A 26,783-nucleotide genomic window follows, 5' to 3' on the forward strand; every position below is an offset into this window, starting at 1 on the left:
CTTAGTTACTTTCACATCAACGCAAGATCGATCATGATTTCCCGTTTCAGATGCCGCATTCGAAGACACCAGTCGGTCGAAGGACCAATCTCTGATGTGTAGTGTACATATCTAGCCACCAATGAAAATAACGCAGGCACTTAGTTTTACAGAATGTACATATGAATGGTCTTATCGCTCTTCGGCGCGACTAACGCACTGAGCTTGCGATCGAGCTCCTTTGAGGAAGCCGTGAATGGAAGAGATTTCTTGCGTGGACCCAAGCTAGAAACTTATACAAACTTGGTGGAAGTATCAACCGTGCTCGATGAGCCTTGCCTTCGTGATCGATTGACAAGCAACCATGACTCTACATTTCCGCTAGCGAGGTCTTCCCAAAGGACTTCATGGTCCTATTCGGTAGAACGGGATCGCGAAGATCACCCGAAGACAGGATGAAGTCATCGTTGATCATCTCACCCATAGAGCGACAGGATTTTGAGCCCTGAGACTAGCATCCTATTCGAAAGGAGCCACCTAGTGTATGACGACGCGCGCTGTACAATCAACGCGCATCAGGGTGTCTGGTGACTTCATACACGGGTGACATGCTTCGAGTTTGAGTAGTCAGTACTGGTGGCTCTGCGCAAAAGATGGGGCTTCCCGGTATGGATCCTGATAAGGTCTTTGAGGAGCACCGTAGACCTGGCCGTTGCGCTCGTAAACCGGGTTCGCAGCATAGCTCGACTCGTAGCGGACGTATTCAGGGCCCATCTGCTCTACTGGTCGAGCGATAACGTATCGAGCAGGCTCCCTAATTCCAGAATCCTCATACCTGATCGGCACGTATTCAACACGTTGCTGATGACGACTGCTCGGAACACAGGGATCATCAATATACTCATAACGAGTTTGCGTCGCATACTCGTTATTGGGAATCCTTTGGGAGCGGTTTACCCTGCGTGACGACGGGGATCGAACTTGGTATAGAGAATCGCGTCTGTCCTCTTCTACCGGACTTCTGGGCCGGTAGAGAGCTGTCTCTGCAGGCGGTCGTTGAGGGGATGCTGATTGGTCGCGATATTGTGATATGCGTGAAACTTGGTAAGTGTGGCTCCCGCTGCGTTGTCTTTTCAGCACACTGCCGTTCATGTCTTGACGATCGTTGACGACCACTTGCTCAGAGTCTTCGTAAGGAGCGTATCGCACAGGCGGACTGCCGCCAGTTCTGACAGGCCCCAACGGTACTTGGGATAAGGGCCGTAAGCCGTCATAGTAATGGGTATGAGAACCCGATCTTTGTGGAACGGCGGCCTGGCTACTCTTTCTTGGCTCGGAAGAACCTCCTGTCCGCAGCTGGTTCCCAAGAATGTCGTTCTCTTGCCTTTTGACCTTGACCTCATCTCCCGATCGCTGATCGTAAGCGCCATCTTGTCCGAAATACTGTTGTCGGCGCTTGAATGGTGGCTCGCTAAGCCACTGGCCCTGTGAAGCGCATTCTGTGTCTCGTTCCGACGAAAAGCGCTTATGAGTACGGGCACCCTCAGTTTCTGGGGCTAAAGTGTTGAGAAATCGGTCTGCAGCAACTACCGCCTCGGGTGGGGACACGCCTTGTGCGCCACGCTTGACAGAGCTCAAGATCTCTCCAGGCCTCTCATCCTCTGGAGTACGACCATAATTTCTGATGTAATCGACAGGAATATCGTACTGATTCACAATGTCTGGTCGAGAAGGCTTGGCTTGGACTCCTGCATGCTGGTGGAAACGGTGCCCCGACCGAGATATGGCATTCGGAACTGGAGACTGAGGCTGCGTCACATGCTCGAATGGCTCGTAAGACTCCCTAGAATAATTCTCGCTTATCTTCGGCCGTGATACGCTGGCACTGTTGTAAGTTTGTTCGTCCTCCAGCCGTGGAGGCATTGCATAGTTAGACTTTTCTTGCTGAGTGTAGGACAAGTATCGGTGACCATCTTGTAATGGCGAATGCTGGACAGGCTTGTGAGACTGGGTTGAGCCAGTGTCAATTTTGACAATCTTGCCTAAGTATGCAGGTCTATGGGGATCGTATTCATCCTCTCCCGGCGGTTCAAGAGGCTCGGATGAGCGACCTGGTGACAACAGCCGAAAAGCACTATGTGGCCGATTGAAAGACTGATCGCCAGATTGACCTCCATAATGAGATGGGAGAGCGGCCAACGGTTTTGACGGAGCTCCGGAGGCTCCTTTTGTATTCGCGTCGAGTTCCTTTCTGTACATAGGGTGAGGCCCCGTATTCGTTCGATTCTTCAGGTTTGGAAGAGGAGTGGGAAATGCATCAGGAAAGACCAAAGCAATCAAGCTTAGTTTGGCATCGGTCATACCATTAGCATTGAGGAGTTTGGAGATGACCGAGAGGTCAGGATAATCTATCATATCGTGCTTCCAATCGAGTTCTGGAGCTTGTGGGTGCCCAAGCATTTGTGGCGTCTCGACGTGAGCTGTTCTGAAATGGTTGACTAAGTGAGGCAATGTATACAGCTTGGCTCCTGTGCCGTTGTTCATACAAGTTCTGCAGCCTAGTCCATTAACACTTCTGACAGGTCTCATCACAGCATTATGGTCAAGCCCGTCGATAAACATAGACAGACTAGGCTCATTGGGGAAAGAGGCTTTGAATCTGGCAACAGTGTGTTGGATTACGACATAGATCCGGACGCTGCCTGGAAGATCTTTAACCCCGCCAATGCCGGTAAAAACGTCTTTAGCATGTTTGGCCATCTCGTCCATTTGACGCTGATACAGATCTGATACTTGACCAGGAACATTGTGGACTTGGGCAAGGGTGGCCAAAGGTCCCTTTTGGAAATTTCCTGGATATGGTACCGATGGGCGCCCTCCATAATTGTTCGCACTGACTTCGGGAAAGTAACCCTGCGGGATTGTACCAAGCTGTCCTTGTGGAAATCCTGGGTATCCTTGTTGACCAGGAAAGGAGCCATACTGTGCTACTTGGCCTTGCTGCGCAACGGGAAACGGGTTGTAAGAGGCAGTACTGGTTCCGTAACCATTCTGAACTCCAGAGTGGCCAACTCCGGCAATGTGAGATGAGTTTGCAGGTGGGTGAGATTGTGCGGGTAACACTTGGGGAGGGCCTTCCTGGCGGGGGCCTGGGTACGAATTTTGGTATCCAACAGTGGGATATTGGGGGGTTTGATGCTGTGATGTTCCATTTGGGGTACTTGTCTCCACGGGCTGAACGAAGTTGCCGTAAGTAATTGGTCCTCGTGGATCTCTAACAGCCGGAACTTGTACAGGAGGCGCTGGAGTGGGGATCTTGTAGTAATTTGTTTTAGCAACACTGGGATTAGGGTTGAAAGGAGGATGCTCCGGCCACTCGGATCGCCAGTGAACCACGATGTTTCCCATACTAAGCGCGGTGGTGTGTTTTGCAGCATAGTGCTGAATTACACCCTCGAAGCCGTAAAACTTGAAATTGCCATCACAACCGTTGCAAAGAAACAGCTCTCTTTGGAAATGGTCCGTCAGCGGCTTGATCTTGGTATCGAACAGCCATTTCATATTTTCGAGAATCAATTTTCTAGTTGGTGGTCCGTTGGGTGGATCGGTCTTTACAGATTCACCAGCGGCAAGAGCAGCTTCATCCTCCTGTACTACTGCAGCGTAAAAGCGTTGGCGGACATCCAGCAGCACATCTGCCGCAAATTTGGGACTTGATTCTTTCGTGACGGCTTTACCTCCGGCCCACCTGGATTCAATGGCCTCAGTAGCCAAAGCACCAATCCGATGCCGGACCGGAGCCTGATAGTTCTCCCATTCGCGGTCAAAGTTCTCCTTGGTCTCCTTTAGTTGAGCTTCCTGCTGACGTCGTTGTCTGTACTCCTCTGCAAGGATCTCGGTTTGCTGTACTTGCTCTTTCTCGCGCCGTTCAGCACAAGTGAGCTGGGAAAGCAGACGAGGCCTGAGTATTTCCCACGCTTGGTCCGTCATTGGCTGCGATATTTGCATGGCTGCTTGGAAAGAGTCCATGTGCCTCAATACACTGGGCAACAAAGGAGGGTCCAAGGCTGCGCAGCGGCGCTCTATCTCCGCTCGTCGAGCTGCTTTAGCTTCATTGACGTCCTTTATGTTGCGTTCCGGTCGTGGCTGATGGGATGCAACCTGAGGTCCATGTTGCACACCGCCTTGGATAGGGACCGGGGGGTTCTTAGGATATTGAAACGATGCTACGACAAATTGATCAGTAGACTGACCTCGACTTCGAGTGTTGATGGACTGGTTATGCGTGACCCTGGGTCTACTTACGTGTGGATGCACTCGTCGCAAGTGGACTCGCCTGATCGCCCTCAGACTTCGTTGAGAAGGCCATGCTCTGCGGAGTTGATCGATCCGAATAGGTTTCACCTTTGGCACTGGAAATAACTGCCTTGGGATTCGGACGCAAATTCACGTTCTTCAGCCCGCCTTTGGAGTCCCACTGCTCCCAGCGGATGATGTCCTCGAGACACTGCTGCCCTTGCTGAGCCAGGCCCTTGGTCCACTCTTCTGCGGACGCAACACCAAGCTCCTTCGCATTTTCAAATTGGCGCTTGATCTCCTCCACATCGGGCTTGTAGTAACGTTTTGTCATGCGCAGCATAGGTGGAGCTGTAATGCTTCGCAAGACGTTATGACCAATGTAGTGGTAATTTTCTGATATGAAGGCAAAGGGGAGACCCTGCAGGAGGAAAAACGGGCAATCCGACGACATAGAAAGATCCAGTTCCTGTGCGAAGTCAGTTCGCGATTTCTAATCGTTGCTAGCCAATGATGTTGACAGTCCGGTACCTTTTGAGTATTGTCTTGCAAACATGGACCGCAACACCTTAGCCCAAAGGGCCAGATAACCCTGACACCGGTGTCACCAGGTCCGGACTCCCACGGATCCTGTGGATTTGCTACAGAAGTATCAACCTTGACCTTTTCACAGATCTGGCAACCATTTCCCTTGAGCAATTTCCACATTTCAAGCTCCATTAACCCATGGATAGGCCTTGGAATTCCCGGACAGAATCTTCTCCGAGAAAGAGCCCAAATGGCCTCTGCTTTAAGTGGCTGTATAATGCTATTAGGTAGCGGAGTGGGATCCTCTTCACTTTGGCCAGGGGTCAAAATGGTATTGAAAGCGTGGTTTACGCTTAACATACGCCCAAGAAAGACGGGTGGAACATAACAGAAGATATGTTGCCAGTGAACAGCAGGCAACGCAGACGATTTGCAAGAAAGGTCTGCTCCTGTTCCAATACTGTAACCGTTTGGCCTGGGTCGCTTGACTCTGGAAAGGTTCTCCATGAGATTATCGGCCTGCCTGGAAGGAGCTTCATCTGTAGATCCATGGCTGTCAACAACTGTAGGAAAATCTCTCCTATTCTGCATGATACGGTTAGGATTTGGATCTTGTTCCCGTTTCCGCTTGTGGGAGACTTTATGCTCGATACCGTTCGTTATGGGAGCAGCTTCTGGCTGCGCTGACTCTGAGGGAGAGTATAGGTCGGAAGACGCAGTACTTCTAGGGGATGAGTCCATGTCTGGCCGTTGTTCTCATGGCAAAAAGTCTGGCGTCCACAGGTAGAAATGTGCTATGGTAAGTAGGTGCTGCAGGACGACCCTCTTCAGCAGCTAGACAATTGTCATTCCGCACAGATAGATATGAGAGACAGAAAGAGATTATGCTCGCATACACGAAAAGAGCTGTTCCTGCAGATCAGGACAAGAGGGTAGTGGAGGAGATTGTGGCCCCGAGACAGATCCCGAGTTTCCCAAGAGGCACTGTAGGAGACCAAGTTTCGAGATCACAGGTAATGCGAATCTATCAGAGACACTGGGATATATTGTGCGAAGAAGAAGCTTGGATATGGGACACGCAGGCGCAATGGAGGGAGTATTAGTAGAGAGTGGTGAAGCGTAGAGTAGGAGGGTCAGTAATTTTGGTGAGGCGACCAAGGCGACCAATCAGAAGAGCTGTTTGGAAATCTTTGAATTTTTGGCTATTTCGCCAAGGCTTAAGGCTGATGATCGCTGACATATTTCAACGTCGTTCTAGGGTGGTCGCACCGTGCGCACTCCCTCAGGTCAGTAAGAATCATCTCTTGTTTTCCTTTGATTCGTAAAGCCGTGAGATAGGAAGGCCTAACAAGCAGTTTTTTACACCTCAAAGTGCCGCTGGACTGTGCTAAGTGTAATGCAGTCAGATGCTGAGGAAGACGGCGGAGCTGGCCTTCGTCGCTATGCCATGCAAAAGGATTCTGATCTGGGCGAAAATGTAGAAAATAATAATGGAGATGTTACACCGTTCAACGACACAGATGCCGATGGCCAGCTCCATGACCGCCAAGCGAGGACAGCTTACTATAATTCTGCCGCCGAGAAATCGCTGAGCCATGCCGAAGCAAAACTGTTCTTCCAGAGACATCAGTTAGAGATATCCCAACATGATGCAGAGGCTGAGAGCCCTTTGGCTAGGGCAAGAACCTTTTCTTCAACTGTGGATGGCGACGGAGGCCTTAGTCGGACAACGAGCGCAGCATCGCGACGCAGTGGCCGGGGGTATGCTCAACGGGACAGGAACTCGAGACTTGTTGAAGGGATCCCAAATTCACCCACCTTGAAGGGCAAAGACTTGCGTGGTACGGGTGACGAGGTCCACTTCGACGATAGCCATCTCGATACAGAGGAAGCCGTTGGACATGAGACTGAGCTCGAAGGTGTCTTGGAAGAGCTTGATATCCCAGCTCCAGACATCTCACCGGAACTCAGCGCTATCTCAATCAATATCAAGAGGGTCTTGGACATAAGGCACAAGTACGTCAATCTGTCACTACAGGGTGCTGGCAACAACCCTAAGGATGGTTCGAACTGGAGAATATATCCACCACCGCCAAATCCTACTTGGGATGATAATAAAAACCGCCCAATCGGTCAGACTTCTGGTTCAAACAGTCTGAGTAACAGCAAGGTTTTAACAGCCGACTCTGACCGTTTGCAAACCAACTGTTTGCCTGGTAGCTCTCAAAATAGAGACTCGACCCAGCAGCAGCTCCCGGTGTCGCCTACAGTGAAGCGCAGGAAACCAGGCCAAGACATTGGGGAGGATTTTGATATGCTGGATCTTTTGCCGTTGCCTGGTAAGGATGAAATCGTCTCATTTAAGCTTGACCAAGGCAGCGTCTACCAAATCTTCGAGACGACTCAACTTGCGCGAAATACTAGCCCCATTGTAATAGTTCCAACTCTGCGAGAGTTCTACATTGACATGGACCAAGTCCAGAATGTCTCTTCTGATGGACCCACCAAGAGCTTTGCCTTTCGGCAGCTAGATATCTTGGAGGGAAGGTTTCATCTATACTTTCTCGTCAATTCATACCAGGAAACGGCAGACTGCAAAAGAGTGCCCCACAGAGATTTCTACAACGTCAGGAAGGTCGACACACATGTACATCATTCCGCCTGCATGAATCAGAAGCATTTGCTGCGCTTCATAAAGAGTAAGATGAAGAAATCGCCAGACGAGGTTGTTATGTTTCGAGATAACAAGGAATTGACATTGAAGGAAGTTTTCGAAAGTATCAATCTGACCGCGTATGATCTGAGTATTGATACTCTTGATATGCATGTACGTTGGTACTTTGCGTTGCTTGATATCTCGAGCGTCATTGTATTAACCCTGAAAGCAGGCCCACACTGATTCGTTCCATCGCTTTGACAAATTCAACCTCAAATACAACCCTATCGGAGAATCAAGGCTCAGAGAAATCTTTCTAAAAACTGACAATTATATCAAAGGTCGCTACCTCGCTGAAATCACAAAGGAGGTCATTTCCGACCTAGAATCTAGCAAGTACCAATTTGTTGAATGGCGGGTCTCTATCTATGGCAGATCCATTGATGAGTGGGACAAGCTCGCTGCTTGGGTCATTGATAACAAGTTGGTCTCACACAATGTGCGTTGGCTCATACAGATTCCCAGACTCTTCAGCATGTACAAAGCCAACGGTCAAATGGACACCTATGAAGAGATCATCATCAACATATTCCAACCGCTCTACGAAGTCACCAATGACCCTTCGAGCCATCCTGAGCTCCACGTTTTTCTCCAGCGTGTGATCGGCTTTGACAGTGTTGACGATGAAAGCAAGGTCGAGACTCGACTATATAGGAAGTATCCACCACCGAAAGAGTGGGACACCAAACAAAATCCACCGTACACTTACTGGATCTATCACTTGTTTGCCAATATGACGTCCTTGAATGTCTGGCGCAAACGGCGCGGTTTCAATACATTCGTACTTCGACCGCATTGTGGTGAAGCCGGCGACGTAGATCATATCGCAGCAGCCGTGCTCTGCTGCCACAGCATAAGCCATGGTCTAATGCTTAGGAAGGTACCGCTACTACAATACATCTTCTATCTCGACCAGATTGGCATTGCAATGTCACCTTTGAGCAATAATGCCCTTTTCCTCGCGTATGAGAGAAATCCTTTCTCGAAATACTTCAAGCGTGGTCTGAACGTCTCACTGTCTACCGATGATCCATTGCAATTCGCTTTCACAAAAGAACCTCTGATCGAAGAGTATTCGGTTGCAGCACAGATTTATAGATTGAGTGCGGTTGATATGTGTGAGCTCGCTCATCATTCCGTGATTCAAAGCGGCTTCGAGCATGAATTGAAGCAGAGATGGCTCGGCCCCGACTATCACCTTCCTGGCGTGACTGGCAATAATGTCGCCAAGAGCAACGTACCCAATATTAGAGAGAAATTCCGGCATGACACATTGGTGCAAGAACTCGAAATGTACTTCTGTCCTTTTCCACACAATGTCCAAAACTGCTGACACTCGTTTCAAGGCTAGAACGATATGCGGCCGCATTCCCCTTGGTTCAGACGATGGCTACGCCTATCAAAGCGCCTCCGTCTCCTGCTGCGGCAATGCATTCGTCTCAAAGAAATTCCTCGCGTGCAGCGCGTATACCTGCGTCCAATTCTATTGCTGACGTGAGAAGCCTCGATCTTCAGCGCACAGGGCGAGATCACAGTAGACCTGCCAGGTCGTCATCAACGATCATGTCGCCATCACAAGCTAAGGGCACATCTTGGATCGACGGAACGCCTCCGCCGCCACGGATGTTTCCAGGAGTCGTGCATGAGAGGACCAGAAGGCGAAGTCTGCGACAAGGGAGTAGTTCGGAGCAGGACACGAACGCTAAGAACGTCAATGTCACAACAGCACCGAGGCCTCTAGTATGGGAGCAAGACGACAAAGGCCTGCAGAAAGCGGTGGCAGAGGAGCCCGATAAGCAGGGAGACCGGGAGAAAGCCTCGAGATAGACGTGTGCAGGAATTTGATACCCAAAGAACTGGCGTCGAACTGGTAGAATGAGAAGGTGTTCAGCCAGAGGGATTCCCGATGCGAAGGACTCGAGATGGGCGTTGGGTTCAGCAGTGGCGCATAGAACGCTGACTAAAGTCTGTTGTAGCAGCGCTTCCGCAATTGTCGTGACGACCCGCTCCCTCTCCTGAATAGCAAGGCACCATTGCCGTTTTATGCATCATTAGGGGAGACGGAGGGGCCTGGCTGGAAGCAACAGGGCGAGAGGGTGAAGTGACAGATTCGTATGCTCTGGGCCTCATCAAAAATGCTGCCATATCCGTTTCATGTGGAAAGGAAACCTCAAGTATTATCCGTACACACATGAAAGACAAGGGCCATAGCAAAGTCACATGCAATTAAATCGGCTGTTCGATGGAAGCTCTAGACTTTGAAGGTATCACAAACGGAGTAACTCAAGCCCATAGACACAGATGCTGAAGCCTTCGGAGTGATCCGCATGAAAATGTCACCGGCGTAGGCCACGTAACTTTTCAAAGGCGTTTTTTAACCATGCTTAGCAAATTTAGTCATCTTCAATATCATCGTCGCTGAGATATGATTGTCCCACTTCTCCCTCAACTGGAAGCAGGAGTGCGCTGGCTGCTTTGCCTGCTTGCTCAACCCCTTGTTGCAGACTGACCCTCGGCGCGGGACCGGTTACGTCGCCTTCAGCTGGACCTTCAGTCATCCAATCGCTGACAGGAGCTCCCTCTCCGAAGTCCTCATCCTCCGAGGCTTCGTTGCCCGGCGGCATGATACCATGTAATTGTGTGATTCTCTCCAGCCCGTTGAGATGTGTGGAGGCCGCATTGTGTTGCTCGATCTTCGTGATATATGGGAGTCTCTCAACAATCAATTCACTTTTAGTGCACCCCAAGCTCGTCCTAAAAGGCTCTGGGCCATCTTCGTCAGGTTGTGACCGGTCTTCGGCGGTTACTTTCGAGGGTTGCACTTCCCGTCTCGACGGCAAATGAGCGAACCGCGGGTCATGCCTACCTATTGATTTTCCTAAAGGTACAGCACTGGCTTGAAGCCTGTCAATCCATTGGCCGACTAAGCCATCGATCTCCTCCATCTGTCTAGATAGTCTCATAGAAGTAGGATAGAACATCCTGTAAGTATCCGTTTTGCACCCACTTTCCCCAGATATCGGGTGTGTTCGCCGCTTTACAGGATCCGGTAAAGCGAACAATAGACCTCGCACTGCAACTTGAAAACACATCTCATCGTGTCGCAATGTATCAGAGGTAGCTCCCTGGAAGGTACGGTTTCCATGGTCTCCAGATGAGCCAAATCTACCGCCTCGTGGTGAGCCCAGTAGGTCGCTGTCAGACAGCGCGTCTATACAGCCGTCAAGATTCTCAGTGAAGGAGTTGCCCTCGCAGGACAACACAAAGTTTTCGTGCAAGGCAGCAATGAAGGTTGCTATATCTGTACCCGTCTCCTCGATAAGTTGGTTGGCAGAAGCTTGCGCCATTCTTAGCCTGACGTGCCCCGACAGGTGATGTGGTGGCTGCGTAGGAGGTTCGCTAGCAGCATCGCCACCAGCAAAGTCTTCACGCTTGTTGTAGACGACCTTGCCGACAGCATGAAAGAGTCCCAGAGTAGCTTCCCTTCGGGTAACCAATTCGAGTGACTCTGTCTCCATCTTTGTTAATGCGGATGAAGCATTCACCGCTTTCTTGGCTCTCGAAGCTACCGTACCACCCCAATCATCTCCGTCCTCTCCTCGTAAACAGAGGAACTCTAATGATCCAATGGCACTACGAATGTCACCCACTTCGCCAAGCTTCTTCAACACAGCTGGCCCAGGTACCCTGCGCCTTCCAGATTGCCTCGCTTCTTTTTGTACGACGAGGTCAAGAGCCTTGGTGAGATAGGTGGAAGCGATTGGGTTGAACTCAATGGTACTTACGCCTGGATGGTTCAACAGTTCGGGCCCAAGGAGTCGATGAGCAGTGAAGCTGTCGCTGGTAGCGGCTGTTGTCATCAATCGGGTTTCAGTGATGATCATGACCACTGGCGTGACCTTCAGGTTATCACCTTGCTTTTTGGATGCAAAGGCGCCCGTAGAAGGCGTAGTGGATGCTAAATATTGGAGGACGCTTGACCGAAATGAGCGCAACGCACTGGAAGTACTCATAAACGTATCCGGGAATTCTTCTATCAGTATGATCCTTTCCCTCGCATTCTCACTGAGCGCATCGATGGTCTGTACCGGCGTTGCTAATACATTCCCACTCATGTCTGCAAGCGCCAATTTATTGAACTTGCCACTCCGACCAAGGAAATCTTCGAAATGAGCGGACATTGGGAGATATGCTTCAGATGAGAGCTCGGAGCCTACGGGATTCTTCCATTCTAATACGTCGACGTCCATAACTCTGGCAAGCATAGATATTGTAGCGGTCTTCCCAGCACCTGAAGGCCCTTTGAGAATCAAAAGTCTCTTGCCCACAATCAGCGATTGTACAACAACAAAAGGTCTTAGAGAAACGTACCTTGCGATCCTGACCCCAGAGCACGATCTCCAACCACTTGCGTACATCCAGTACTTTCTTCTTGTGGACCATCAGCTCTTCAAGATTGTTGGGTCCATATTTTTCTGCCCAAGGTCTCAAATCAATGGCCCTCGATTTTGCTTTCACCTCGCCGGATATTCCTGGGCTGACGCCCATGCTCGAAGCATGTCCAGGGATTTTGAATCTTTGACTGCCACTCTGTTGGCTTGGTTTGTTCGTCGCAGCGGCAATGTCGTGTGCTGGCACCGGGTGCTTCTGCCTACGGTAGAGAGCAGTCCTTATGGTTCTTCCCCCAAAGTCATTCACATTCTCGACCGGGGAGTCGTCTACGATCAGATCTTCATGGTCTTCTACTTCTGGCGTCACTGCCTCGGGAGGCCTCTGACCATTCGGCTGCTGTGCCTCGGTTCTAGCGCTAAAGAATGATGATATAGGCCTCGAAGTCTGTGCCTTGCCTGCGGATTTGGGCTTCGTAGCATGATCTTGGGGGACATTATCTGAAGCTGGCTGTATGGCGATAGTTGATCTGTCGGTGTTGCTCCTCTTGGCCTTCGCCCGGGATCTTGTAGGAATAGGCTTGTGTATTGAATTGGTGTCTGGCTCTTCATCTTCTGAGCTCATCATAAGAAGTCTCTTCTGTCTCTTGGCAGGCGGAGCCATGAGTAGGTGTCACTGAATTACTGCTCATGATGTACTGTTTCAGTATTCAAACCCGTAAGAGATAAGCTATCAGGAGGTATTGGCGGTCTTGAGTGTGCTAGCGTAAGTAAGTCGTTGAGTAGGGGCTGGACCACTCGATTTTTCAACAACATTGTGACCTTGTCGGCAGAGCACTTTCCAAACCAGACTAAATATCCTTTTCCGTTGAGTTTTGTTTATTTTAGAGGTACCGTATGGGGAATACTGCTTCTAAGTAGGCTTAATAGCATACATTCAAGAGATTATTTTGGAGAGTAGCTCGGATTTAATACCGGGTAAACCTTCCCAGTCTCGCCAGTGGCACAAAATGTCTAGTGTCTTGGCATTATGAAGCTTTTCGTAGAATCATTAAACGAGATAGGCGAAGGGCAGCTAGACGACTCTAATATGCATTTCTGAATTGCAAAGCTATATGAAGCTGAAAGCTACCCTCTGTTACCACCATCAATCAATGATCATCGCGCTCCTCTTAAAGCATTTTTCCATTCATTCGCAACTAGCACAACCTTTCACCAGAACCCTAGGTCGACCCTTCTCAGACTAGCTGGTACGTCTTGAGGATTAGCACTGATGTTCTCGATTGTCTTCGAGCCTGAGCTACCTTTGCCCCTATTAAAAAAGCCGACGTGATCAATCTGCGTCACCACCTCCTTCGCAGCGGCGAATAGATCGCGCACGACCCCTTTGTTGATAATACTCGAGGGAGTCCATGTAGCTATTTCACCAAGCTCCAATGTCAAGTTCTCTTGGAGGATAGTAGTAGCGTTTGTAGACGAAAGACTGGCTTCCCACCACAGTCTGTTGGCCTTGATCATGACATTTGGAGTTTGAATGGAGCCTATGTAAATGCCCTCGGAATCGGGAGACTGCCGTACTTGAAGGTCTTGACATTCAGTCAGGTGAAGTATAAGATCTGGATAAACTGTGACGGGGTGCAATGTTTCTCGGCGGAGTGTGATGGACTCAATGCTGAGGTTTTCGTCGATTGTTTTGGTCCAGAGCTCAAGGGACTGGCCATCTCCGGATGGGCCTATCTTTAAGTTGTTGACAATACACTTCACCTGCCTCTGATAGTCCATCGTAAGAAACTTCTCGCTCGTCAACCGTAGGCGAGCGTCCCATGCACGCTTGGGAAAGTACCAGTCCAGCGCCCCCATCAGGACCTCAGACCCTTGGATCTAATCTTCTTAGTATACGGAAAGACATTGACTCGACGTCAACGAACTCACCTTGAAATCTCCATTTCCGTCGAATTCGACAACAATCTGGTCGCCACCCTTCGCTTTGCAGCTAAACACATACGTAACTTTCCTGGAAGCAGGTTGTTGCTGAAAAAGTCTTTTTCCTTGAGACATGAGAACATTCACGATACTCTCTGCCTCAGATGAGCGTGCTGTGAGGATGTTCGTAAACATGGATTTGAAACCAGCTGTCTTTCCCTTTGGAAGCACGGACGAGAATTCGCTTGTCTTGAAGCTTCTATTTTTGAATTCTGACGAGCCAAATTGTTGATCGATCAAAAGCCTGCCAATATCGACTGCAAATCCAATGCGGCCTGTGCGAGGTAGGGCTAAGTCAAGCAGATGGATGGCAAATTCCTCAAAGCTTTTGACTAGGGCGGTATTCCCCCCTACGAAGGCTTGCGTTGGGGCCTTCCTCTGGTTCATGGTGTGTTTGAGATCTCGTGCCTCGACTTTGGAGGTATCTTGTAGGTTGTCTATGACTGTCAGTGCCTCATCTTTCGGTTCGTTGCCTTGAGCACGCCCTTCATTCGGCATAGACATATCAATGAGGCTACCAGACTTGCTATCACGGACAACAACATTCCATGTAGACAAGCTTGGCATGAGTTGCTGCGACGTTATCGATGGCGTCTTTGGCAAGGGACGCAATGGTATGGCGAGCGGTGGCATGTAAGGCGGCTCGATGCTTGGAGGCTGACGGTAGGACATGTTCTTTTTGCCCGTAGATACATTTCTAGTCGACTGACAACCACTGAAACTGCTCATGGTCTCTTGATTTGTTGCTTCGTTGCCATCAGATACTCTCCGAGATTCGACGGAAGCTTTGTTGAAGGCGTCGGTATTCCCTCGTGCAGTTCGGGCACGCTTCGTAGTTGGTTTCTTCGTCGGTGACAAAGGCTCCTTGTATACTATCGCAACGTCTAGTGACTGTTGCACTGCCACAGCTGACTCAGGACGAAAGGCATCCAATTGCACGTTGGGGTTGGTTATCTCAGATACCCATCTATCAATCGAAGTCTCACGCTCTTTCGAAGTTTTAGCCGCAATTAAACCTTGAGCTTGACCGCAGCTGGACACATGATCGTTCCAAAGCCGACTTCCTTGAATCGAGGCAGCCGGCTTTGATTTGACTTGAACAACGTTCGACCCTTTGACGAGTACCAGTACGCACAGATCCCGAATAGACTTGATAAACGAGTCCTTTTGTAGAAGCGTTGTGACCGGCCTTTTATCGTTCAAATCTTTCAAAGCGATAAGCTGCAAGCTAATTGACGTTTCGCCTTCGAGAATATAGAAACTGTAGATTCGTGGAAAGTTTATTTCATTGACCTTGAGACGTCAGCGAAGGTTCGAAGCCTATCGACAGTGGAAATAGACTTACCATCATCTTGTTGAGTCGTTCTAGCTTCGAAATCGCCTTCTCAATGTTCTTGTCTCTGTCGGCCATTATCATTAAACCCGCCGAGTCGCTTGCGTGCTCAACACGGCATCCGCAAAGGTTTCCAATTCTTCCAAGGAGTTGTAAGCTCAACTTCGATCCAAGTTCTTTGCTTTCGCTACTTGGTGACCATTTTCGAATGATGTTCTCGTGCTCAATGAGTGGTATCTGACCATTGGCTTTGATGGCTTGCATTGTTTTTTCAGTCCACGTAGCAAGCGTGAAGCTCGGATGAGTTCCGTCTTTTCTAATGATCTTCTCGTCTTCGAACAGATCAGGCTCCTCATTCTTCTCCACGGATATGAAGGTTCTAATAGAATTCACAAGAAAGGCTAGTGACTCATCATTGTTGTGAGATGCTTGAAGGATGAAAAACTTCCCGTCGAAATGACAGGTTATATCCGTATTCGAATTCTTCCTGAACAAGCCGACGAGTTCGTGTCTCTGCAGAAGGCGTCAGCATATGTAAACCGGTTGAAGGTTGAGGAACTTACAGCAGCCTCACTGAAATTATACAGTGATCCCACAATGTGGGAAATGGCACGCTCTTGTGCCATTGTTCAGGCGTCAATGATGAACTGCGCTGACTAGGCAATTTTATGCGTCTGGGTTGAGATTGAAAGGTGGAAATGTTGATGAGTGAGGCACAAAGGTAGTGGAATTTGGATGAACGAACCGCTGCTGACACATCCGATGCAAGCAAACGGAAGGTGCAAACAATTGTTTTTAGGCCCCTCGAACCGAAACTATTCTGCGTAAGTAAGGGTGCCTCGCTGCTATATGCAGTTGCTGTGACTGCTTTGTTTTTTTGACTCTTCTACCTGTTGAATAAGCTGTGAGAAAAACTTGCAGTCTGGCCAGTTGACCTAATTTAAAGATCATCCCTATGGAAGTTGTTAATCACGAAATGAATTGCTTCAAGACGGAGCCGTGAACAGCGAGATAAATCTCGTTGGTGCTGATCTTGTTGATGTGTTAAGGTTTTGACATTCGACTGCCACTTTTTTTTGGCACCTCGCCTGCCGTTAGCGAACAAATATGGCTTGCGCTCTTGCCCAGAGACCAACTGCGCGCTGATTCTGAATCCTCAATGGAGAAGCCACAGAGTTCCCAATCTCATTTTCAGCAGTCACAACCTCCTGGCTTGTAAATTCGTTCGTAGAGATTCAGACCCAAGGCGAAGATCTTGTGTCTGATGACCTGACACAACATACGGCCAACGAAGCTCCAGAGGTAAGTAAGCTTCAGAGCGTTGCGAGGGACGCAGACACGTGAAGGAAGGTTTGAAGTAGACGGAACGAATGGGAAGATGGGAAGGAACAAGGCAACGCGGAGAATTTACAGCATGGTAACTTTAGTAGAAAGACAAATGCTGCGATTTAATGTGACTGAGCAAAAGGTCTACGACGACGTACAAACACCTGCTTCTAATCCCCATGCCCTTGAAAATGCTCTCTGCACGCTCCAGCGCTATGCATTGGGTATCTCGATGGTCACATTTCCCCAAACTCCAAGCAGTAGCCTTTCCATGACCTATACGTTCTCTCTAGAATCCTTCTTGACGTTGACAACGTGCTTCATCTGGCCGAGCACGCCACTCATCTGCTCATGAAGTTCCTCGTTGGCGCTGTTGTTCCTCTCAGCCTTTTCCTGGATCTCTTGAAGCCCAGATTCCTGTTCCTTCTTGTACGCCTGAAATCCTGTCAACAGCTTATCCTTCACCTGCGCGACCTTAGCGAGTTCATGTGTGAGTTGCTCAATCACGATCTCAAGCTCCGTCATCTTTCGCTTGTCACCATTAATCTCTGTCCGAAGATCGTTGAGATCGGTCTTGAGCTTTTGCGTTTGACGTTCGTACCTGTCCTCCAAAGTCTTCCATGAGCTTGCGAGGATCTCATATTGTGCGGTAGACCTTCTTGCCTCCTCTCTATCCTCTGCAGCACTTCTCCGTAGCTCCTCGACGACCTCTTCCCGTTCCCGTCGACTCTCCCGTGTCTCCTTCTCAGCCTTCTCTCTCCGCAGCTTCTCGGACTGCAGATCAGCCCTTAGAAGCTCAATCTTCCTATCTTTCTTGGTCATCTGAATCTTGTCTGATTCGTGAATCGATGACAGGGTTTCGTTCGACACTTGGAGCCCTTCCAAGGCTGACCTTGCTGATTCTCCACGTTTTACCTCCTCCTCAAGTTTGACGATAGCGAGCTTTCTCTCTCGTTGCAACCGGTCGTTCTCCCCCATAAGCTTCTCTATTACTCTTCCCGATTTCCCCGTTGCGGCGCGGCCTATTGCGGCCGACCAGTTGTGTGAGTCAGGTCCAGGAGTGGGGCCAAATTCGGAGGTGGGCGTGCCGATCGTAGAAAACGTTTGAGGCGAATTAAGAGAGGAGTCTACTTCTGAAGGCAGCGGAGAAGCAATTCGGCTGACAGGCTGTTGCTTCGTAGGCGTATCATGTTCGATGCGGCGCATTGGCTTTCCTGCTGACGGAGCCGGCTGTTTATTTGGAGTTGAGAGATCAGCTGAAAGATAGTGACTCAGACCATTTAGGGGCATGTTGGGAGAAAAAAGCTCGTCTAGTTGTATTTTCGGTGCCTCTGCGAAGACTACGTGAGCATTGTTTTCGAAGATACAAGTAGACAAGAGACGTCGCAACAGAGACATTGTGGTGAATATTAAGCGGGGATGTATTAGCAAATTCGCATACCGAGTTTCCATGTCTTCATCTGGACCAATTCCGGCCGTGGACTACTTTGTCGTGATCTCATTTTGTGTTAAAGTTGGCCACATACATTTACTTTCACATCCCTCAGATATAGGGACTCTTGGGAGAGAACAGACTGCGCAAAAGCAGGTCTCGACCATGAAGAGCAAGATAAAAGGTTGTGACCAGCATTTTTACATCAACAATACAAGGCGACTACTCAGTCAACCAGACTGGTGTTATTGGGGGGGCTCAGGCAAAGAAGGAAGTGAAGATGAAGCGCAAAAATAGGCGCGAGTGCTATTAGCGTATGCACAAAGGCCCGGAATGCTTGGCGCTGAGAATTCCCACACACCCCACCAAGAATAACAGTGAATAGCTTTATTTTCTTCAATATCGTATTTCTATTACTATCTTCTCAATAAGTAAGATATCTATATATATTTCTTAATATTTCTTTCTTTATTAATAATATCTATAAGTCTTTCTTTTTTATTCGCTCGAGAATATTACTCGTACGGCCGACCTTTTAATCACGCACCAATCAGATAGACCAGTCTTATGACTAATCATTCCACCAATCAGAAGGCCTAGATTCTATATTTTCTTAGCATTATCTCCCGCCGTAGATCATTGTTTACATGTAATTAAATGATTATTTTTAAAGTTATATTTATAGTAGAGTAGTTATATCTAGTAGAAATCAAGGGCGCCGGCGAGGGGCCCCCCAATTATTATTTTTAAAAAAAAAAAAAATTTTTTTCCTTAAAAATAACCTTTTAAGAAAAAAAAAATAATATAATAAAAATTTGGTGTGTGGTGTAAAGATGTTGATTATTCTATGTGCCTGCAGGGCAGATATGTGCGGTGCTAAGCCCACGCTAGGCCCAATTGGATGGTGGCTCTGGAGGAGGCCTTGGCGTACCGTGACAACATGCCCGCAAAGAATGAAAAAAGACACGTCCTCGTGGCATCCCTGGATAGCTATATAAAGCATGCGCTGTCTATATATCCATACACCTATCCTTGGCCTATAGCCTTTATATCCTTCGCATATCGAATATAGCTGAGCAGAGAGGCGAGAGTGAAAATAGAGGCGAGAGGCGAGATAGAAAGTGGAGCATTGCTGAGGGGAAGGGGAGACTCTCTATCAAATTGCATGGCGGTTAGACATAGGATTGTGGAGAGTGGGCCCGCTCGAATAGGACTGCTAGTACTAGCGATGCTCTGCTTCTCCGCAATATTCTCCGTAGGTTTCTCCGCAGTTGCCTATTATAGTGGCTTATGCTCTTGTTTCTGCTCTTGCTGTGCCGGCTTTGGCGTAATAACTGCTTGCTCTTGCTATGGCTGTAGTAGGTTAAAGTACTTATCGAGTGCCTTATCAAGCACGTTTTCTATAAGCTTAGTAATAAAGCGGACTTACTCTGCTGAGAAGCCGGGAATAAGATTACTGAATACCATAGTAATATCGAGTAACCTAGTGAAAGAATCGACGTGAACGATATCGTGTAGGGACTCATAAGACTGTGAGTATTAATATAGGAGCGTACTTAATATTGAGGTAGGTGGGGTCCTAGGAAAGGAGTAGACAACTAGTGTGAGAGCGAAATAACTTAATAGACGCCTATTAAATGATCTTTAGGTGTTGCTACCATATTGTCAGGAGACAATGTGACTATGTCATGATTTGGTGTGTGGTGTAAAGATGCTGATTATTCTATGTGCCTGCAGGGCAGATATGTGCGGTGCCAAGCCCACGCTAGGCCCAATTGGGTGGTGGCTCTGGAGGAGGCCTTGGCGTACCGTGACATAGCCATAATGTAAATAATTCATGAATAGTTGCATGCGCAGGTGCGGAGAGTGTGCCAAGAAAAGACCAAATCCAATCTATTCTATTGATTGAAACGATGATTAGATAAGATTCTTCTGATTGGTGCGTGATTAAAAGGTCGGCCGCACGAGTATACTATTTACTTCTTTATTAAAAACTCGAAATTATTATTATAGAGATTAATTATAATATTAATATAGACTATAATTTTATAAGTTTATAACTATTTAAAGATTATATACTTATAAGCGACTTTAATATAAAAGACTTTAAATTTAATATTAAAGATAGCTATATTTAACTAATTAAGATTAAAGTTTAATTAATTATATTATAAATATACGAGTTTAAATCTATAATCTATTTTTTAAATTAGAGTTATAAAGTAAATTTAATAAGTAATCTTTAATAAGCGATATTTAAATTTCTTATTCTTAAAGAACTATAAGATTAAATTTCGAAATTTTTTTATTTTCGAAAAGCGTAAGCTATAGACTATAATTTAAAAAATAAATTATTAAATTCTAATAGAAAATAATAAAGTTATTAAAGAATTAAAAGTAAAGTAATAGATTTTAATAATTACGAATATTAATTTATTTACTTATAATATTTAATTAAAAAGCGTAGTAACTCTAAATTTATAATTAGCTATATATATAAATTTAAGATTTTTTAACTTAACTCTATCTTATTCTATTATATATATTAATTTTATTTAATTTTATAATTAATAAGTTTTATTAAGAAATAAATATAATAAAAATATAATATAAAGTTATTTTATTAGTATATACAAGTAAAGGCCCATGAATTAAATTCATGGAGTTGAATTTTTCTAAGTTAAATCGAATTTTAGCCCTAGCCCTAAGTTAAATCGAACTCTAATCGCTTGCTATGCGTTTTTAACCTACTTCCACCACTATAAAATTGATTTAATCTATATAGTATAGATATATATATGCGGAGAGAGGCGCGCTAAGGCCTAATTAAAAAGATATATCGAGTGTAAAGGATTGATCCGTAATAATTACCTATAAAAAACAGAGAAAGGCCATGTCCTCATAGCAAGAAGTATTGAAATACCGGAAAGAAATGGAGATAACGTGTTAATTAGTGGTGTGAATCCCACAATATCTCCTGCCGCAGTGAAATCTTTCGAATAATGAGATAGCTGTAGACATCGGACGGTTTCAATTCGTCCAAATATACATCGTCCGATGTCCCTCCTACAGAGGCCCAATTGACTGTGATCGTCGCAGTAGATCCTCCTCTTGTAACGTTATTGCAGTGATGTACCATATTAATGCAGTGGGGATGACAGGCCAAGTTGCAGTGGTGTTCTCCGCTTGCTGAGTGATGATTTGACGTGGGATCTTGGAGAGCTGAGCCGTGTTCTTGACGATGGTGGCCTTGTTGCCGCTTGGTTTCTCCGCAGTGTTCTCCGCATTTGCCTGTTGTAGTTCCTCCTCTTGCTCCTCCTCTTGTAGGGAGAGTATCAGACTGAGTGGCTAGCTAAGTGGCTGACTAAGTGGATAACTGATATGACGTGGGATCTTGGAGAGCTGAGCCGTGTTCTTGACGATGGTGGCCTTATTGCCGCTTGGTTTCTCCGCAGTATTCTCCATAGTGTTCTCCGCAGTATTCTCCGTATTATTCTCCGCAGTATTCTCCGCATTTGCCTATTATAGTTCCTTCTCTTACTTCTTAATACAGTGGGAATGATAGGCTAAGTTGCAGTGGTGTTCTCCGCTTGCTAAGTGATAATTTGATGTGAAACCGTGGAGAGCATATGACGTGGGATCTTGGAGAGCTGAGCCGTGTTCTTGATGCTAGGGGCCTTGTTGCCGCTTGGTTTCTCCGCAGTGTTCTCCGCATTCGCCTGTTGTAGATCCTCCTCTTGTTCAACTGAGTGCGAGGGTACCGAGGGTAAATGTGTTCATATTGGTGGAATTGGTAGAATTAATAGAATTGATAGAATTGGTAGAATTGGTAGAATAGTGAAAGAAGAATGGTTACACAAATAGGTGGAAGGATTATTATCCGATCCCGGACGCGTTTGGTGTGACTACAATATTTGAATGTCAGTTTAACCCACCTACCGCTGGCTTGGGAGGAGTATGTAGGGGAGGACGTATCCGTTCGGGCTCTTTTTAAGGGCCTTCCAACGCGTTTAGTGGAATTAATAGAATTAGTAGAGTGGTGGAAGAATAATGGTTATATAAATAGGTGGAAGGATTATTATCCGATCCCGGACGCGTCTGGTGTGACTACCATGACTATCATATTTGAATGTCTATTTAATCCACCAATAGTAAGCCAAACTTCATAATTTTTATAGCGATAGAAAGCGTAAAGCGAGCTTTATAATTTGAGGAATTATGGGGTAACTGTATGTATCGCAAGCTGAGTACTTCAAAGTGTAAAACTTCTATATATAAATTTTTGATGAGGGAAGCGCGGGAGGGCTATCGGGCTGACTCAGCCGGTCTAACTAAAAAGCGTATAGGACCCGAATTGATGATTGGCTGCACATACAAATTCAAGGTTTCCAAGCTCAGCCCTATCTTATTCTATTATATACTCGTGGATTTCAGAAGTAAGTTACTTGATAGAGCGAGAATATTAATAGATTAAGCGATATGCCGCTAAGTGAAAATATCTACTAGTATCCTCGCTCTATTAAAGGACTTACTTCTGAAATTTACGAGTATACTAATAATTTAATAAAGAAGAAATATATAAGAATATATATATTAAGATTTAATAAAGAAGATATATTAAATATAAAGAATTAATTCGTAATAAGTTATAATAAAAATATCTTCTATTATATTATATTTTCTTTTTATTTATATAAATTAATAATCTTATTATTATATTTATATTATTTATATTTATATTATATTTATATTATATTTACTATTATAAATTATCTAGAGTATATTATCTTATTATTAAGATTTAAAAGAATTATAGAAGATTATAAGTTATCTTTAATATTAGAATTAATATAAATACGATATTAATATAAGTAAGATAGAACGAGAATAATAAGACTATCGAATTATATAGATAGAAAGAAGATATAATATAATAGAGAATATCTTCGCTAAGACTCGCTAGTTATAGAATTAAGAGATATATTAAGAGTACGCTTATAATATTATTCTCTTCTCTTAAATAATTATAATTCTTATAGCTAATAAATCGAAGATATAGATTTATTACTTATCTTATATTTTTAAATATCTATAGTTATATATTAGAACTAGTATAGATACGATATTAGTATAGGTGAGGTAGATAGGATAATAAGGCTACCGAACTATGTATGTGGGAAGGAGGCATAATATGATAGGGGATGCCTCCTGCCAAGGCACTAGGCCATAGAGCTAAGTAGTGTCAAGGGTACGCTCGTAACAGTACTCCCCCCTCTCAAATAGCTATGGCCCTTATAGCTGGTAGACCGGAGATGTAGGCCTATTGCTTACCTTGTATCTCCAAACATCTATAGTCCCTGCCCGTTCTGACTAGAGAGGATTTGCCGAGGTGTAGCGGTAGCAGTCGAATATCGGATGGTTTTAATTCGTTCAAAAACGCGCTGTCCGAGGTATTGCCGGGCCGTATGCTGGTCTTGACTGTGCTATGCCTGCCATACCCACATTGTCCTTTAGAGATCCTGGAGATATTGGTTATATCTTGCCTGCGTGCCAGCAAGATTCTTCGAGTTCTTCTTCTTGCCTAGCCTTCTTATCATAGTCCTTCACTTTTTTCGCCTTCAACACCTACTGGCAGCCTGGCCTGGGAGCTTCACTGTAGATTTGCCCTGCGTCTCTCATGCTCTTGCCATCAAGTCTATTAATAGAATTAAAGAAAATCCAACGTATACATGTTATCCTCCAACATCTGTTGGCAGCCTGGCCTGGGAGCTCCACTGTAGATTTGCCCTGTGTCTCTTATACTCTTACCATTAAGTTCATCTATTCCATCCTTTGTCTTAACTCGTAACTATCTTGCTTCGTAGTGCTATTTATTGCATCTATCCGCTTTGTAAGCCTACCGCTTCGACTGTTGATACCCCGTAGGCTTACCCGTTCTAAGCTGCTATAGCGAGTACTTAGTAGCCAATGATTTGACTAACATAGATTACTTCCGTAACTCAAGTATTTGTTGATCCGTAGGGTTTCGTGGGAGGTGAAGAATCGAATGTGTTGAATGCTATTTGGTAGTAGGCTTTACTATATGTGTTGTCGATATGCTTAGTAAAGAGATTATACGTTTGCTGTTATTGTAGTAGGCTTACTGTGTGTGTTGTCGATATGCTTAGTGAAGAGGTCGAATCGTAATCGTGTTGTTGGGTCTATTCCCGTCGCCATTGCAGCAGGCTTACTGTGTGGGGGGTGTTGTTTTCCGTTAGTTTCTTTCTGATTCGCCTGCACTACGAATAATCTAGCGGTGCTTTATTCCTTCTACTATTTAGAGGCCGTTTCGTTATATCGAAACGAATTACCCGTTTAATGAGCTAATCTAAGAATACGATGTCTTAAGTTCCTATCTTGATCTTAATCGATCGTGATATCTTAGTCTTAAGTTAGTATCTTAATAAAGCCCTTATCAGCGCGTTTATTTATTAATTATTTATCCGCTAATTCGAATAGGCGTGAGTGTGCGTTAATTGGCCCGTATATATTTCTCTTCGCCGAGTATATAAAGAAGTCTTATTATAATATTAGAACTAGTATAGATACGATATTAATATAGGTAAGGTAGAATAGAATAATAAGGCTATCGAATTATATAAGTGAAAAGAAGATATAATATAGTAGAGAATATCTTCTATTAAGATACTAGGCTATAGGGCTAAGTAGTATATTAAGAATACGCTCGTAATAATATAGATCTTAATTAAAGAGAATTAAGATTCTAAAGATATAGCTATATCTTATCTATATATTAATAAGATTCTTTAAATTCTTCTTTTATTTAGCTTACTTACTATAGATCTTCGAAAGAATTAAATAATTTTATTATATATATATATATTATACTCGCTAAAAATTTATAAAAATAAAGAATTTTTAGTATTAGTATATTAGATTAAATTAATATCTTTCTTTAACGCCGACGACGATAGTAATATCGCGTCTCGGAGATTTCGCTAGCGCGTTATCGATAGTACTTTATTATAGCGTTATAGAGCTTTTAATTTAATAAGAATTTATAAAGAATTAAATAAATAATAATTAAAAAAGAATTTATTATATAATAGCCGTCTAATATAATAGAGAAGAAATTAATAAAATAATATAATCTAATTAGTTAATATCTCTCGAATCGAATCGAGCTATAGACGCTAAAACTCTAATCTAATATTAAGTAAGTTTCTCTATAAAATACTATATAACTAATATTAATAAAGACTATCGACGATAATAGTAAAGTCTATAGATAATATATTATAGCTTTAAAAGCTCTTTATATATATAATAATAAGAGAAGTCTACTTAATAAGTTTAATATAAGACTATTAATAAGTAATATAAATCTAGAAAATCGATTTCTTAATGTAAAAAAAGGAAGTCTTCTAAAGATATTTTTATCGTCTATATTTCTCTAAATTAGAATAAGAAATAATAGTATATTTATTACGAAATTTTATTATATCTTCGAGTCTTATCTTAATATATTATTTAGTAAATATCTTCGACTTCTTATTAATAAGTTTCTAGACTTTCTTTTAATTATCGAGATTTAGTTATATAAAAAATATCTTTAATCGTAGCTAAGTCTAATTTTCTTCGTATATAAGATCTTTAATCTTCTTAGAAAACTCTAATTTACTAATTAATTCGAATATTATATACTTATCGTCGTCTATTAAATATCTAATCTTATATTTAAAATACTTTATAAATTATCTATAGAACTTAAGAAATAATTAATTATATTATCTCTTTATTATACGATAGACTTAATAATATATATCTTTAATAATAAATAATAATATTTCGTATACGTTATTTAAATAATTAAGAAGATTATTAATTAAAGAGTAGAAGCTATAACGTCGTCTAATAAATATATATTAAATAGCCTTACCTTTAAGTCTTATTATAACGTATATAATTTTAAAAGTATCGATAAGAAAATAATTATTATTATAAATAAGCTTATCTTAAATTCTTATTTTCTAATTATTAAATAATATTAAATTAGTACTCGTAAAGATAGATGAATCTAATAGTCTTAGACTAAGTAATTATCTAATTTACGATTATCGATTTACTTTAAGTATCTCGAAATCTCGTAATATAGATAGTAATAGAAATAAGGGTGAAATAGAGATCTTAGGCGAGTTTTAATTCTACGTCTTCTATTATTATTCTAATATCTTCTCTTAATTAATATAAAATCGCTAATAAAGATTCTTAGTAGATAGAGAGCGCTATATACGTAATATATGAAGTTATAGCGAATTTAAAGATAAGTATCTTCTATATAAATCGTCGTATATAAGATAAGACTAATTATAATATATAGATAATCGACGATATAAAGAAACGTATTTTAATATTAATATAAATGAATTTAAATAAGAATTTAAGAAATTTATAATATATTAAATATAGATAAAAACGAAGTAAAGCGGAGAGGTCTCTAAAATTCTAATACTATAAAGGCGTTTGCGAGTCGAGAAATTTAATAGATCTCTATATTGAGAGTCGAAATTTGACTATAACGCTCGAAATAGTATTATTTTCTTACGAGGATTTATAATACTTATTCCTTAATTAATTAAATCGACGTAAAGACTATAAATACTTCGAGTATAACTCTTTTTAGTAATATTACTTCGTTTAGAGAATTAATTAAGATTTAAGTAAGTTATAATACGAAGCGAAGAAGGATTTCTTATATTCGATATAGGAAACTCGATTTTTAATAAATTAAGCTATTATTAA

General features: G+C 44.0%; 6 protein-coding genes across 6 annotated transcripts; 1 reads left to right on the forward strand and 5 right to left on the reverse strand.

Annotated features, from left to right (window-relative positions):
• Positions 1-606: 606 nt before the first annotated feature.
• HO173_005323 (uncharacterized protein) lies at positions 607-5,544 on the reverse strand (the record flags this gene model as incomplete). The annotated part of the gene is made up of 3 exons (XM_037307241.1): positions 607-4,205; positions 4,285-4,744; positions 4,807-5,544. 3 exons carry the CDS (start codon positions 5,542-5,544, stop codon positions 607-609), a joined length of 4,797 nt encoding a protein of 1,598 aa, XP_037165881.1.
• Positions 5,545-6,199: 655 nt separating this feature from the next.
• On the forward strand, positions 6,200-9,346 carry HO173_005324 (uncharacterized protein; the record flags this gene model as incomplete). Its single annotated transcript, XM_037307242.1, has 3 exons — positions 6,200-7,630; positions 7,692-8,812; positions 8,866-9,346. The coding sequence occupies 3 exons, from the start codon at positions 6,200-6,202 to the stop codon at positions 9,344-9,346; spliced, it is 3,033 nt and encodes a 1,010-aa protein (XP_037165882.1).
• Positions 9,347-9,912: 566 nt separating this feature from the next.
• On the reverse strand, positions 9,913-12,571 carry HO173_005325 (uncharacterized protein; the record flags this gene model as incomplete). Its single annotated transcript, XM_037307243.1, has 2 exons — positions 9,913-11,838; positions 11,891-12,571. 2 exons carry the CDS (start codon positions 12,569-12,571, stop codon positions 9,913-9,915), a joined length of 2,607 nt encoding a protein of 868 aa, XP_037165883.1.
• Positions 12,572-13,119: 548 nt separating this feature from the next.
• HO173_005326 (uncharacterized protein) lies at positions 13,120-15,849 on the reverse strand (the record flags this gene model as incomplete). The annotated part of the gene is made up of 4 exons (XM_037307244.1): positions 13,120-13,788; positions 13,840-15,183; positions 15,236-15,736; positions 15,787-15,849. The coding sequence occupies 4 exons, from the start codon at positions 15,847-15,849 to the stop codon at positions 13,120-13,122; spliced, it is 2,577 nt and encodes an 858-aa protein (XP_037165884.1).
• A 976-nt stretch (positions 15,850-16,825) lies between these two features.
• On the reverse strand, positions 16,826-17,947 carry HO173_005327 (uncharacterized protein; the record flags this gene model as incomplete). The annotated part of the gene is made up of 1 exon (XM_037307245.1): positions 16,826-17,947. One exon carries the CDS (start codon positions 17,945-17,947, stop codon positions 16,826-16,828), a length of 1,122 nt encoding a protein of 373 aa, XP_037165885.1.
• A 3,100-nt stretch (positions 17,948-21,047) lies between these two features.
• HO173_005328 (uncharacterized protein) lies at positions 21,048-21,446 on the reverse strand (the record flags this gene model as incomplete). Its single annotated transcript, XM_037307246.1, has 2 exons — positions 21,048-21,301; positions 21,347-21,446. The coding sequence occupies 2 exons, from the start codon at positions 21,444-21,446 to the stop codon at positions 21,048-21,050; spliced, it is 354 nt and encodes a 117-aa protein (XP_037165886.1).
• Positions 21,447-26,783: the final 5,337 nt, after the last annotated feature.

The sequence above is a fragment of the Letharia columbiana genome (assembly GCF_014066305.1).
Source record: "Letharia columbiana isolate WasteWater2 chromosome Unknown Sc0000014_s0, whole genome shotgun sequence".
Taxonomy (NCBI): Eukaryota; Fungi; Ascomycota; class Lecanoromycetes; order Lecanorales; family Parmeliaceae; genus Letharia; species Letharia columbiana.